The following is a 14,537-nucleotide window of genomic DNA, read 5'->3' as shown; positions in this document are numbered from 1 at the left end:
TGAGGCAAACTTTCAAAACCGTTTAGAAAGGCTGAATGACTGGACAGGAGATGTCGTGATTCAATAATGGTAGCCTCCACTAATTCATTCCCCACCTTGGACCCTGGACAATGGACACAATGCCAATAGTGATTTATTGTGACGTCTCAGGGACTAGTCGCAATAATCTGAATGGGGTTTAAAAACAAACAGCAAAACCAAAGAACTGTACAAATAATGTTCAAACGTGATCTTACAAAAAATTTGCCAAATCCTGACTGCAGCAATCAGGATATCGGTACGAAGGGGGAACAAACAGCTGACAGTTCAGAGGCATTGTGAGGAAACGAGCGTGGTGGGGCTGTGTCATGGTAATCACTGGTGGAGCAGGGCAGTCCATGGGAGTCGCCTTGCTGCGTCAAGGGGAGAGGCATGGAGTCCAGGCCTCTGGATCAGTGTTTGCTCTTCTTTGTCTTTTTGTGGGAGCGGTGTGGTGACCGGGAGCTAGACCTCCTCCACGTCTTCCTGGCTGGCGAGGGCGACCGGGACCGCTTGGACTTCTTGGGAGACTTTGACTTTGTTCTGTTGGACAGTCAGCACAAATATATATACATGGAATACTGAACACATTAAATAGAACACAGACAAGTGATTTCACACAGGCCTTACTTTGAGGGAGAACGTCCTCTGTATTTCTGTGTCCGTTCCTCTGTGTCTCTACTACGTCCCCTGTCCCTGCTCCTGTCCCGGTCTTGACTCCTTTTACTCTTCTCCTTCTCCCGTCCTTTACTGCTCTCCTCTGTCTTGTCTCTCCTCTCCTCTTTCTTTGATCTGTCTTTTGACTTTGGCGTGGATCTCTCTTTCTTCTCCTGGTCATCCTTATCAAACTCCTGAGGATCAATTGCAGCCAGGTGAGTTATTGGGTCAAATGTACAACTGCAGGGCCTGTATGACATAAGCATACTAGAGACCCACCTTCTGTAGCAGCTTGTTCCTGTAGTGCTCCACCTGTTTCTGCACGTTCATTCCGGACTTCCTGGGCCTCTTCCCAGTCTCCAGCTCATCCTGGAACTGCATCACCTTCACCTGCAGCAAAGACAATAGTATGTTACTATATATACACTAAGAACAGTGGGTCCAATTGGTGCATAAATTAGTGGCAAATCAACTGCCTTCAAGAACAGAATTAGTCAAGCGTATTTGGGTTTTAGAAAAGCGTTATAGAAGACCTATGTATTGTCGGATGGCCGCTATGGACAGACTGAATTACTACTGCAGTGGGTTGGGTGTGGTACTGTGTTGGAGCCAGTGGACTGTGTGCTTGCCTCCAGCTCTCTCAGCCGGCTCCTCTTGCTCTCAGACATCTCAAAACTACTGAGGGAGCTCTTGAAGTCAGCACTGTCGTACTTCGATGGGCTGTCATCATCGCTGCTGTCACCCTCTGATTCGCCATCTCCTTCCTTAGTGTTAGCACTGCAGGGGGAGAGAAGATGAGGAAGAGCCACTCTACCATCTACTGCAAGACAGGCTACAATGATGGTAACTCGGGAAAAAGTTGCCTTCCCAAAAATGTCAACATCTTTTAGAGATGGCTTTCACCAGGTTCTTACCTTACATTCAGGTTGTCCCCAGAATATCGCTCTCCCACACTGTCCCATTTGGATTCAGTGTTAGCTGAAAGAGGAAGAGGCAGAGTGAGGGTTAGGAGTAGAGATGTGATTGTGGGGGTTTGCAGTGCTGAACGTGTACAGTACCTTGTGGAAGAGCTTCAGCATCGTCCACCCTCTCCCATTTAGACAGAGCCACTTTGGAGTGGGCCAGATCATCCACTGGAAAACACAAAACATCAAGTCAACAGCGTATACATTGTTTATGGTTTTTCACAGATAAATCGGCCAGGTTGACTTACAAGGCATTCCGTCGATGTCATCCATGGGAGCGCCCAGGGGAACTCCGTCAATGTCGTCAACAGGCACCCCATCCAGGGAGGCAGGGTCCCAGGCCAGGGGCGAGCCGTCGAGGTCATCCAGTGGAGCTCCATCTAACGGTGCCCCGTCCAATGGAGCTCCATCCAGGTCTGGAGACACCACCTGAGGTGAGAGACCCACATAAACCAATGACTCGAAATTCAGCTCTGCTTCTAGCTGCATTGTAACACACACACACACACTATCAGAGAATGTAGCAGTCATCAGTGAAATAGGCATTGATCAAAACTATTTTCCAGGTCTTGTCCAGGAAGGGTCCTGTCCTGAGATCCAGCTCACCTCTACCCTCTCGATCACTTCATCTCCTGCCTTGACAAGACCCAGAAAGATATTCTGCAGCTGGATCAGGTAGGGCTCTGGGTAGACAGCCCAGTCTTCCCAGACCCTGAAACAGCCCATTATCTTTTGCTGAGAAAAGACAAACATAGGTGAGTGTTAATGTATTTGCTCTGGTAAAGGCAACAACAAAACACAAGCTTGAAAAAGGATAATAAAGCATTGTCATTTTTTTAAAACTACACTTATTACCTTGAATTGTTCCGCTTGTAGTCTTGCTTGGATGTTTCGATATGCATCACTGATGTCACCAAATATCTGGGGCAATTTTGCTTCAAAACTGAAGGAACAAAGAAACAGTGAAAACCCTCAGATGGACACAGTATGACCACTGAGCGTGTGTATTCTATAATTACAGACTTATCTAAAAAATACTTCTTACTATTTGCGATAATAAGATGCATTGGCAACTTTGGCACAGGAGTTGTACAAGATGTCGGATACCAGGTACAGTCTGGCAATCTGTGGAAATAAAGATGGACATGACGATTGTGAGTAGCATGTCACGTGAATGTGGTTGATCATGCACATGCGAGACTCATAGGATGGACCCGTGTACAGGAAGTGGGTGAGGGACCTTTTTCTGTAGGGGTGTCTGAAGGAGAGACAGGGACTCCGCGATGCACCCCACCACCTCCTCCGCTGCCTCAGCTCTCTCCAGACAGAACAGCATTGCGTCACCAACGTCCTCCCTACGAGGGGTGAGCCCTCTCAGCAGTGTCTCCAGTCTCTCTCTGTGCCTGGAATAAACAAACAAGTTTTGTTGCCCAGAAAACATTGACTTTCACCAGTCAGTTTTCCCATAACATTCCTCAGAGAACACTTTTATCTCCAGTCTGCCTCAAAACCTCCCGCTCTGCCCCTGTATGTACAGCTACACTCACTCGGCCTTCAGCTGGCCCTTTTTCAGCTCCTCCTCCTGAGAGGGAGACTGTTCCTCCTCTCCCGCCTCCTCGTCTCCATGGAGATAGGGGTTCAGGAGGGGCGGCCTCCAGATGGAGCCCCCACGGAACATCCGGAAGTCTGCGGTCCTCCACTCACTGGGGGGCTCGCCCTGGGGATGGAGGGAGAGAGGGACATAGATGAGGCACAGCAGTGAGTAGAGTAGGGAGATGGACTCCTGGACATAGGGGTGTAGCCAGGTCAGATTAAGGGCATGACCTACCTGGAGAATGGAGTAGAGTTTCCAGCGGTAGTACACCTGCTCTTGGCTTTTGTTGTCAAACAGGAACCTGAAATCATCAATAGTTTAAAAGGTTAGTTTCAAAATATATATGATCATTGATAGGACGAGAGGGAAAGGGAACGCTCAGCAATGGCGCCTTACCTGAAGTCAGGGTTGTTCTTCTCTTTGCTCATAATGATGGCTTCAAACATGGGTCCCTCACGCACCACAAACTCTATCATCCTGTGGATGAGGCCCAACAGATTCCTGTGGAGTAAAAGGAGAGGGGATGAGAGACCAGACGCTGTGACTTGTCCCCCCCCCTCATTCAGACCAGTGGCCATGTCAAAGCTCTCACTGCACACTAGCACTAAGCCCCTTAACCTCTGTCTCTCTTCTATAACACTGTCCCTCTGCCATCATTTGTCACAGCAATGTTGAGGATATGTTGTGTGTTGGTCTGCACGCAAACAAACACACACACACAGGAGTGAGTGGGGGAGACTGTCTGTCCCTAGTGCGCAGCTACATCAGAAGGCGATCATGACGTTGTCATGTATCTAGAATAATGTTTCTTCTTCCCCCAAATATTAAGTGTATAAATTAAAAAGTGGGACAATATGATAGTGACAACATTACTTACTACTGACTTTAATCTAAAACACATCTGCCTTCTAGCTGTATCTGTCTGCAGTGTCTCAGCCAACCCAGATAGGAAGAACCAAGGTTGCCACTGAAGTTAGTGCCAGTATGTTTGACAGGATATAGGCCTGACTCACTGACTCCAACACTCACTTAAGTCTAACAATCTATTTTCCCGACAGAGGATTACAATGGTGTCATTTACTAATCTAATGAGGACAACATTAATTAATAAACACTGACGGCTTTGCTTACTAGGCCAGAGACTCACTTTAACCATGTTCAACTGAGAACCACAGCCCCTCTACTAGTCATATACAGGGCCCCCAGTCCTAAGCAGCAGGGGTTACCAATTCCCTGAATATAGGCCATGTTGTCAACAAGATGGCTTAATGCAGACCAATGTTAGAACAGGACAAACTATGAGACACGTAGGGAGAAAAGCACAAAAACAGTGTTACGGTCTCAGCTGTCCTCTCCCATTAGTCATGTACATACAGACATAACACTTAGGACTGGGGCTTCCTGTCGGTCACATACGTACACAGGAACAGTACACCAGGGCCTCTGTCCTCTAACACTGTGTTCTGTCTGTGAGAACGGCTGGTCAGTCGTAGTAGCAGTAGTAGTAAGAATGGAGAGAGAGTGTGTACCTTTCTGTTGGGATAACCACTTTGACTACGGCTTCGGACAGAGTCTGTTCGTGAAGTCAAATCAAATAGTGAAGATATAAAAAAAGTGAGTATATATACAGATGAAACACTGCAGGATACATACAGCATAGAAAACGACGATAGCAGTAACAGCTATACATTATTTGAATGAGGGAAAAAGATCCCACATTCGAGAGACGGCTACACTATAAGTAAAGGATCTATACTATAGGATATCCCCACCCTCTTAAATTTTACAGTAACATTTTGATTGCATATGGTTCTGTAACAATACCTCACAACTCCATCTGGGTCAAACCCCCTGTCTTAGGACATATCCTAAAACTAAGACACTACTAGACTAAGGAATAGATTCATAACATGTCTATACACGCACCACGGGACAAACCAACTGGAATTTAAACTGAGAAATGGAACCGCTACTTCAGAACATGACCGTCACATGGTCTTGTGTGTGCATCTAAATGCAATTCTGAATTCTAAATCAAATTCTAAGCAATGTCCAGTTGATTGATCCTATGATAAATATCACCCGGCATAGGATATCCGCTACAAACACACATAAAATTGGCAAATTAACTGTAGTGTAAAACAAAAAATATATAACCTTGAAAAAGAACCATGCACACACCCTACAGTGTTAAAAGAACCAACCTACCTTGTCAAACTCCTCCTTGGACCTGCCCCATGGCTTGGTAAAGTCATTGCGGAAGCGGTCTCGGGGCTGAGCGTTGAAGGGCAGGCCAGAGGGGGGTGGGGGGGTGGAAATTTTCAGTACCCCTATGGGTGTATAGAGAGGCTGGGGAGGGATGCGAACAGCTTTCCCCCATCCCAGCTTCATTTCAAAACCCATAACTGTTTTACCTGCAGCAAAAGGAGTAATGATCCTACATGAGCCACGGACATGATCAATGGAACACTTGACAGTGCATTTATCATCTGGCAGCGTTTACTGAATAGTATGTTTAATATTCTCTTATCACAGACCCACCGTCTAGAGCAGCCAAGGCCCTCTCTGCATCTTTCCTGGTCATAAAGGCCACGAAGCCTCTGTTTGTGACCCTGGTACGTTCCTCATCACTACGGGGCCACATGATCTTCACGCTTGCCAGGGGACCATACTTGCCAAACTCTTTGCAAAGCATTTCTTCATTCATCTGTCACATTATATAAAGCATCATATCAACACAGTTTCACAAAAATGCAGTCAGCATTTAAGTTGAACGTATCCCAAACAAGAGCAAGCTAGACTATATCTCCTTTGTCAAAACGTCCTAAGCAGAGAAGCGTTCCTTTACCTTTGGGTTAATGCAGCCAATGTACAGGTTGGTTGTGTTCGGTGTTGCTGGGTCATCATCAAATACTGGAGGAAGATGTGCATATTCAGCTAAACATTTAAAAGCTACTGAGGGTTCATCTTTGATTTGGACAAAGGCCATTATTTTTCCACTGCAAGGGACAGATCTGGCTCTTACTTGATCGTCGTGTTAGTGGTATGTCCACGTCTCCATATCCTCCTCCAGGCTCATTTTTCTTTTTTTTGTGCCTTTCTTCACGTTCCTCCTGTATTCTATGAGAACAGAGTCATTTTATGCACAAATGTAAACTACAAATTGGTCAAATAGAGTGAAACATGATTTACTACGGCGTGTGAAAAACATACTGCTTTAGCTCCTCTTTGAAAAGTTCAAGGTTGCTCTTCTTCTTCTCTTCCGTCTTCTTTTTAACAATCTGTAGACCAGACAAACATAAGGGGGCAAAATAATGAATAGTATTATCTTGTATACAATAAGAGATTCACATGGTGACTTACCGGCCTTCTGACTTCCGAAGAGTGTGCTGGTGAGACATTCTGGGACACTGAAGTAAACTTAGTGTTCGGTCGGTAAAGCTTGCTCTTTTTGACCTCTGCTGCTTCCTCTTCTGCAAAATAATTGAATAGAAAGAGTAACCATGTAGCACTAAAATAAGTGTTCATAATATAGAACCCCACCAGAGCTGTATTAGCCAGCATGTTTCTGCTCACCTTTAGTTGCATTCACGATCCCCCCACGAACAAACGTTTTCACCCCACTTTTGTCGTTACTGTCAAAAGATGCTAAAAACTCTTCAAAAACGTCAGCTGCCTTTTCTTGTTCCTGGAAATGACATTGTTTTAAAATTGTTATTATAGACCTGCACTTTGTTGCAGATATCTATAAAAGGGTCAAATATCTTACCTTTTTCTTCAGATCTTCTTGTTCTCTCTTGGTCAATGTTCTCTTAACACCTACAGGTTTCCCTTTCTTGCCATTTTTGTCTGCCATGCTGATACTGCAAATAAGCGGAAATACCGTATCAGTGTCAGTGGAGGAAATGTACATACACCCGACGAACAAACGTATTGTATTTTTTCTTTTTGTTGCGAGTTACAGTTCTTCTGGAACTGTGGGTTCCCATTTGCAAAAGCTCGCTGTATGCAACTTCATGCACACTTATTACATCTGCAGGTGTATAGTAAATAGTTAGCAAAGTGCTGTAGCTAGCCAGGTAGGTCAACTAGCTGTTTAGCTAGCAGTAGCGAGCTAGATGTGGCCACCCGCCTAACATTGTAAAGCTGGCTAGCTACACGTCATCATATTTGTTGACTGTAACTTACCTGCACATTTGTCGCCAGATACGAACCTTTGCTAATTAATATCTAGACAGCTATCATTTGCTTCCTTACTCTAGTTAGCTAGCTAGCTAACTCTGCTGATACGAGCCCTGACAATCACTGTGGTAGCTAACGTTAGGCCAAATCTCGCATGCATGTCGTGTGATCTGGCGTAAAGCTTTGCTACGGCGATCATTTTTAACTTACTACAATAAAAATAAAAAATGAAATAAAAGCTGGTTTTGAATGATCTACATCGCAATAAGTATGGATCATTGACACTAAAAGTTACACATTTCTTACCGTAGAAATGTACAATGCGTTTGTTATTGCTCCACCATTTTGAATAGACAAAAATGGACATAGCGGAAAAGCGATGTCACTTCTCGATCTGACCAATAAAACGGTCGTCACTAGTTAACACAGCCACAAAGTCGTAAACTCCGCCCATTTCCACAATTGACCTTCTTAACCTCAACCGTAACCTTAACCTCAATCGTAACCACACTGCTAACCTTATGCCTAACCTGAAATGAACCCAAAAAGCACATGTATGTTTTCATAAATGTTTACTATGTAGCCTGTGCTACTTTGTGGCTGTGCTATCTAGTTGACCCCACACCTGAGTTGTCGCTCTTTCAGTGGGCTATAATAAAATCATAATACCATAACATACATGCAATGTTATTTAGCTATGTAATCTATTACATTTAGTTAAATCTATTGTAAACCCCAAAACATTTGGGCTGTGTGATCTTTACACAATACATATGTAAGTGCAAGTAGGCTACATGTATAGAAAATGTGTTGATTACCAAATAAATGAAACATTTAATTATATTACGTTTTAAACAAGTTGCTATATTTTGTAGTTAATTTACAACTCATGTGAGCAACTGAACGACAGTAAGTAATCAAGCAAATCGAAATACACAAGTTGCTCATGATTTTATGCAAGTGCATAGTCTCATTAAAATTAATGTTTTACATTTTGTTAGTACATTTCCAGAGGCGCTGCTGTAAACAGTGTAAAATGGCCTCCATATACAGTGCCTTCAGAAAGTATTCAGACCCCTTCACTTTTTCCTCATTTTGTTATGTTACAGCCTTATTCTAAAATGGATTAAATAAAAATAATTCCTCAGCAATCTACACACAATACCCCATAAGGACAAAGCGAAAAAAAAGTTTAGAAATTTTTGCAAATGTATAAAAAAAATAAGAAATACCTTATTTACATAAGCATTCAGACCCTTTGCTATGAGACTCAAAATTTAGATGAGGTGCATCCTGTTTCCATTGATCATCCTTGAGATGTTTCTGCAACTTGATTGGAGTCCACCTGTGGTAAATTCAATTGATTGGACATGATTTGGAAAGGCACACACCTGTCTATATAAGGTCCCACAGTTGACAGTGTATGTCAGAGCAAAAACCAAGCCATGAGGTCAAAGGAATTGTGTCGAGTCACAGATCTGGAGAAGGGTACCAAAAAATGTCTGCATCTTTGAAGATCCACGAGAACACAGTGGCCTCCATCATTCTTAAATGGAAGAAGTTTGGGACCACCAAGACTCTTCCTAGAGCTGTCCGCTCGGACAAACTGAGCCATCGAGGGAGAAACAACTTGGTCAGGGAGGTGACCAAGACCCAATGGTCACTCTGACAGAGCTCTATAGTTCCTCTGTGGAGATGGGAGAACCATCCAGAAGGACAACCATCTCTGCAGCGCTCCACCAATTAGGCCTTTATGGTAGAGTGGCCAGACGGAAGCCACTCCTCAGTAAAAGGCACACGACAGCAAGCTTGGAGTTTGCCAAAAGGCACCTAAAGACTCTTAGACCATGAGAAACAAGATTCTCTGGTCTGATGAAACCAAGATTGAACTCTTTGGCCTGAATGCCAAGCGTCACATCTGGAGGAAACCTGGCACCATCCCTACAGTGAAGCATGGTGGTGGCAGCATCATGCTGTGGAGATGTTTTTCAGCAGCAGGGACTGGGAGACTAGTCAGGATCGAGGCAAAGATCAACAGAGCAAAGTACAGAGAGATCCTTGATGAAAACCCACTACAGAGCGCTCAGGACCTCCGACTGGGGTTAAGGTTGACCTTCCAACAGGACAACGACCCTAGGTACACAGCCAGGACAATGCAGGTGTGGCTTCGGGACAATTCTCTGAATGTCCTTGAATGGCCCAGCCAGAGTCCGAACTTGAACCCGATCGAACATCTCTGGAGAGACCTGAAAATAGCTGTGCAGAGAATGGGAGAAATTCCCCAAATACAGGTGTGCCAAGCTTGTAGCGTCATACCAAAGAAGACTCAAGGCTGTAATCGCTGCCAAAGGCGTTTCAACAAAGTACAGAGTAAAGGTTCAGAATACTTATGTAAATGTGATATTTCCATTTTTTATTTTTAATAAATTAGCAAACAATAAAAAACAGTTTTTGCTTTGTTATTATGGGGTATTGTGTGTAGATCGATGAGGATTTTTTTGGTTTGTTATCAATTTTAGAATAAGGCTGTAACCTAACAGAATGTGGAAAAAGTCAAATGGTCTGAATACTTTCCGAAGGCACCGTAGATGCCAACCCCATTAACAAGTGCTATAAATACTTTGGGTAACAGGCTGAGATCACTGTCCTAACTTCACATGATAGTTCCCAAAATAAATGTGTGTCTAGTGTCTATATGAAGAGTATATAAATCTGTGTAGCCTGTCACTTCAGCTCTTTATCACTTGTAATTTAATTAATTAAATGTCTAGACTTTTTCCCGAGGTCAAAACATTTTGTAAACAAGAAAAGTAACTAAATGTGTGCCATACATACTAAAATAAACATCAGTATAAAGTGTCTTCAAAATGTGAGCATATTGGAAGGGTTAAGAGGGTGATTAATGAGATGCTTTTGATATAGGCTACAGACAGCACAGGTCCTCAACAATGATCACTGTAGGATGACAGTCCGGCCTTCTCGGCCTCTGCCTCTTCCCCTGCCACTGCCCCTCTGTGGACCCTGTCCTGGGCCTGCCCAGATCCTCATACCAGTGAAGCGGTCATTGAGGGTCACTCCCGTCTGAAAACCAGGAAACAGTCATGGTGACATATTCATTATTTATAAGGAGAAGGTAGCTGGTGGAACAACAGAATTAGACTCTTAATTTCATAGGATCTCTATGCTAAAGACATCGACATGTTCTAAACACTGGTAATGGCATATCACCTGATTTATAGTGGCCTTGAAGTTAAATCTGAGAGGGATGCCTTTGGGCTGGGGGGACGCCCCTGATGGACTGGATCGGTCCATCACTGTGGCCTGCTTAGCCTTGGCCCTGAGAGAGATCAGGTAAAGACATAGGACAGATAAGGATTAGCTTTTGTAGCCTATCTGAATACACATAATTAGAAATAAAACGTTTGTTTTGTACAGAACCCACAAAGGCCTTTCCGTAAAACATGGCTGCAGTGTGTACTAATGTATGTGCAACTCACGTGGGCTCTGAGTTGGCTTTGGAGTTGGGCAGTGACACCGTCAAGGTAGAAACACCGGAGGGCGCCTTTTTCCAGCTATTGCAGGTAATGTTATGAGAACATAATAATGAGCAATACTACCAATATAATTTGGTTTATTTGTCCCAAGCAACCACAGTGATGTTATCTCACCTTCTAAGCTTTTGGTACTTATCAATTTTTCCATTTGCTGCAGGAAACTAGAAGGAGGGGAAGATAAATGTACATGTAAGGGTTTCTTTTACTATTATTCTGTGTATTCATTCAGATGAATTAGTAGGTGTTAGACACCGTACTAAGATCATCTATTGCAAACCATAAAAAAACAGAATTCATTGAACAGTACCCAGTAATATGCCTTGTTTTACTCATGCTGAACATGACCTCTGTTTGCATGGCTCTTACTGTAAGTGCGGTGATACTGTACATTCATTACTCTGAATAGCATGAATAGCAAGGTTGTGTATAAGTATTATAAATGTGTAAACAACAAAATACCCCTCTGTTTAGGATGAATGGCTTCCTACCGCCCTGTCTCTGTTTGGGCTGGAATGGTGGCTTCTTCTGCCCTCTGAATTGGGGAGGAGGCCTAATACGGCGACACAGAATCATACCCATAAAGAGACTGTACAAATCAAATGAAAAAGACAAACAGTATCCCTAGCGATATCCCTAAAAGTGCATGGAATTGTGAACAAATGGAATCAATGTGTTTCACAAATAAACCTATCAAAATCATATGTCATAACTCAGTAAATTGCTAATATAATTTTCTGTATTGGAAGAACAGGAGTCTAGGCCTTCATACATTTACATAAGACTAGAGTAGGTTCCCAAAGCTCAAGTCCATCTGACCCTGAAGCTACTCATTTGAATGTTTCTTAACTGCATAACTGATGTACAAATCCTGTGTTTACACAAACATAACAAAATGACATACATACACATCATGTATATACTATACACACATAAAACCCATGCATACACATCTTGTATATACTATACACACATAAAACACAAATGTATATACTATACACACAAAAATCATGTATATACTATACACACATAAAACACATACACATTATGTATATACTATACACACATAAAACCCATGCATACACATCATGTATATACTATACACACATAAAACCCATGCAAACACATCATGTATATACTATACACACATAAAACCCATGCAAACACATCATGTATATACTATACACACATAAAACCCATGCAAACACATCATGTATATACTATACACACATAAAACCCATGCAAACACATCATGTATATACTATACACACATAAAACCCATGCAAACACATCATGTATATACTATACACACATAAAACCCATGCATACACATCTTGTATATACTATACACACACATAAAACCCATGCATACACATGTATATACTATACACACATAAAACCCATACATACACATCATGTATATACTATACACACATAAAACCCATGCGCCCAGAGAGAAGGAAAGCCCTGTCAGAGTCTAAGAGAATCTTATGTGTTATAAATGTGCTGTGATAATGCATTAAGCAAACATGCTGTACCTTCTCAAAGCCCCTGGGGGACCTCTGTATGGTTGATAAAATGCACCCTTGAACAACGGTTTACGTTTTCCAAACTGTGCTCCTTCCTGAAGGGAAAAACCCCCCAAACAATTACCTTTTGTCACATCTGACCAATAACTTGGACTAAACAGTGTGTGCACTTACTACATTGCATCATATTCACATATTGGAAAAGTGTAAATGTCAGTCATTTTCTGTGCACATACCTTTGTGTTCAAAGGAGGTCTTTTTAAAGGGCTCACACCTTTGAGGTGATGTGCTCCAAAAGGAGTCTTTCTGAGATATGGTTTTACTCTGTAATAGCCAGGAATGGGGGGTGCCATGTAACGCGATTTGTAGGGTCCTAAAAAAAATGGTTATAGTATAATCAGCTCATTTCTCCAGAAGTGTGATGATATGGTAATGATGAATGTCTTCATATAGAGGGACATGCAAGCGATGAGTGACCAATACAGTAGGCGTACCTTGTTGGAACTGATAAGGGCCACGTCTGAAAGGAAATGTCCGCTGTTGTCCTGCCCTGTCCAGTTTCTTGAGGACAGTGTTTTTGTTTGTGGTACGTCGGTCCCGAGCCTTGTTGGCAGCCTTATTTGCCTTGTTCTCTTTTTTGTTCAGTTTGATGATGTCATCTGGGAACAGGGAAGTAAAGCTGTGTTTCAGATGAGAGTAGTCACTGACAATTGAAGCATGCACTCCAAGCTGAAATCACTCATTTTAACGTGTCACTTGAGAAGCTGAATCCATTACGTGTAAGGGGAGCTAATGGGGTCCAAAATTACAGTGGAATTATGTCTGCGATGTTCAACTCAATATGACAATAATGGATGAGCTCCCCTAAGATCTCAACTGGATGGTGTTTTAATAGCAGGCCTACATCTCCATTAAAGCACTACAGTTTAAAGTGGCATATAACATAAAGACTAAAGGGCAATAAGAAATCAGATTGTTGACGTGTAGGCTATGTAACATGTGGTGTAGGTCCATATCACACCAAGATGCCTACTTGTGTCAAATGCATTTTGTTTTATTGTTCAATAAGATTGAATAATAAAGCAATTGTTGTTGCACTATGGAACATATTAAGACATGAACTTGACTATGCTTTGTTTACTGGAACAACATTTGATTGGTTAACACGCATACTGCAAAGAATCATGAGAAAATGTCCAACCTAGTGACAAGTCAATCTTCTCTGATGTGCGGGGCTCTTGCGCCTCTGACTCCTCCATAGCAGTGGGTTCAGGTTTGACAGTAGCTGCATCTGCAGTGGTTGTGATGTCCATTATTCCTGTGTTGCACGCAGGGGCAAAACTTTGACGCCCTGTATGGACTCCTCACTTATTATGGTCTCAAATGTACCCTATATCCTCCTCCACGAGTAAAGTAACGATAATGGTCAAAAAAAGATTATACACTATATTTTACTCAAACTTCTCTCATACATTGGGGCCCTCTTGCTCCTAGGCAGCTGGTAAAGTTTGTCTGCTGTGCTGATAATGTCCAGAGAAGAGGCAACCCAACCCTGTAATGAATTCAACCAACTGCATGACAGAGCCTAAAATGAATTCAACCAATTGCATGACGGAGCCTAAAATAGCTCATGTTCTAACAGTCGAGTTAGGCCTCTAGGCAAGCAAAACATTTGGTAGACCTTTTACAAAGTAGGCCTAGACACTGTGTGCAACAGAGGTCTTTCTGCAGGTTCAGTATGTTTCATTAGACATCACAGTGTGATTATTAATGATAGTAATAGTAGTCTCACTATCAGCAACATTATCTTACGGTACATTTATGTCGGCCTGTCAGCTTTGCCTTTTTGGAGACGGAGGGTTAATCAAACCACACAATTTAGTTTTGGTGGGAAATACATAGTTGTGATTAGTTCCAGGTGCAAAATGTTCATATGCCTAATCATACAGGTCTGTATTGGGACCTGTTAATAACTCCAATAGTTTATAGACAGGTCATGGCACCGACGTGATTATGTTCCCTTCTCCCTGATAAGAAAAGG

General features: G+C 42.6%; 2 protein-coding genes across 2 annotated transcripts; both read right to left on the bottom strand.

Annotated features, from left to right (window-relative positions):
* Nucleotides 1-115: 115 nt before the first annotated feature.
* On the bottom strand, nucleotides 116-7,854 carry LOC106603104 (U2 snRNP-associated SURP motif-containing protein). The gene is made up of 24 exons (XM_014196329.2): nucleotides 7,723-7,854; nucleotides 7,004-7,097; nucleotides 6,811-6,922; nucleotides 6,598-6,707; nucleotides 6,448-6,515; nucleotides 6,260-6,354; nucleotides 6,083-6,147; nucleotides 5,776-5,941; nucleotides 5,443-5,648; nucleotides 4,764-4,807; nucleotides 3,631-3,735; nucleotides 3,469-3,535; nucleotides 3,188-3,357; nucleotides 2,881-3,043; nucleotides 2,686-2,765; nucleotides 2,496-2,583; nucleotides 2,247-2,375; nucleotides 1,889-2,069; nucleotides 1,734-1,808; nucleotides 1,590-1,653; nucleotides 1,305-1,452; nucleotides 955-1,065; nucleotides 649-869; nucleotides 116-561 (listed from the first exon to the last, which is right to left on the bottom strand). Exons 2-24 carry the CDS (start codon nucleotides 7,088-7,090, stop codon nucleotides 432-434), a joined length of 2,685 nt encoding a protein of 894 aa, XP_014051804.1. The 5' UTR covers nucleotides 7,091-7,097; nucleotides 7,723-7,854; the 3' UTR covers nucleotides 116-431.
* Nucleotides 7,855-9,809: 1,955 nt separating this feature from the next.
* LOC106603111 (UAP56-interacting factor) lies at nucleotides 9,810-14,051 on the bottom strand. The gene is made up of 9 exons (XM_014196348.2): nucleotides 13,698-14,051; nucleotides 12,991-13,155; nucleotides 12,733-12,869; nucleotides 12,506-12,591; nucleotides 11,430-11,520; nucleotides 11,085-11,131; nucleotides 10,914-10,988; nucleotides 10,645-10,753; nucleotides 9,810-10,497 (listed from the first exon to the last, which is right to left on the bottom strand). Exons 1-9 carry the CDS (start codon nucleotides 13,807-13,809, stop codon nucleotides 10,369-10,371), a joined length of 951 nt encoding a protein of 316 aa, XP_014051823.1. The 5' UTR covers nucleotides 13,810-14,051; the 3' UTR covers nucleotides 9,810-10,368.
* Nucleotides 14,052-14,537: the final 486 nt, after the last annotated feature.

Source organism: Salmo salar, chromosome ssa04 (genome assembly GCF_905237065.1).
Source record: "Salmo salar chromosome ssa04, Ssal_v3.1, whole genome shotgun sequence".
NCBI classification, from domain to species: domain Eukaryota; kingdom Metazoa; phylum Chordata; class Actinopteri; order Salmoniformes; family Salmonidae; genus Salmo; species Salmo salar.
Note: the sequence above shows the minus strand (reverse complement) of the source record. Positions and strands in the feature narration are given on the sequence as shown.

Excerpts from the sequence above, each read along its gene's own strand:
- LOC106603104 (XM_014196329.2), bottom strand. The coding sequence starts at position 7,090 with ATGGCAGACAAAAATGGCAAGAAAGGGAAACCTGTAGGTGTTAAGAGA. Across the intron at positions 4,808-5,442 it reads CCAAGGAGGAGTTTGACAAG|ACTCTGTCCGAAGCCGTAGT; the intron begins GTAGGTTGGTTC and ends CTTCACGAACAG. Across the intron at positions 562-648 it reads AGAGGACGTTCTCCCTCAAA|AACAAAGTCAAAGTCTCCCA; the intron begins GTAAGGCCTGTG and ends ACTGTCCAACAG.
- LOC106603111 (XM_014196348.2), bottom strand. The coding sequence starts at position 13,809 with ATGGACATCACAACCACTGCAGATGCAGCTACTGTCAAACCTGAACCC. Across the intron at positions 12,870-12,990 it reads CCCTTATCAGTTCCAACAAG|GACCCTACAAATCGCGTTAC; the intron begins GTACGCCTACTG and ends CATTTTTTTTAG. Across the intron at positions 10,498-10,644 it reads TCAAGGCCACTATAAATCAG|ACGGGAGTGACCCTCAATGA; the intron begins GTGATATGCCAT and ends CCTGGTTTTCAG.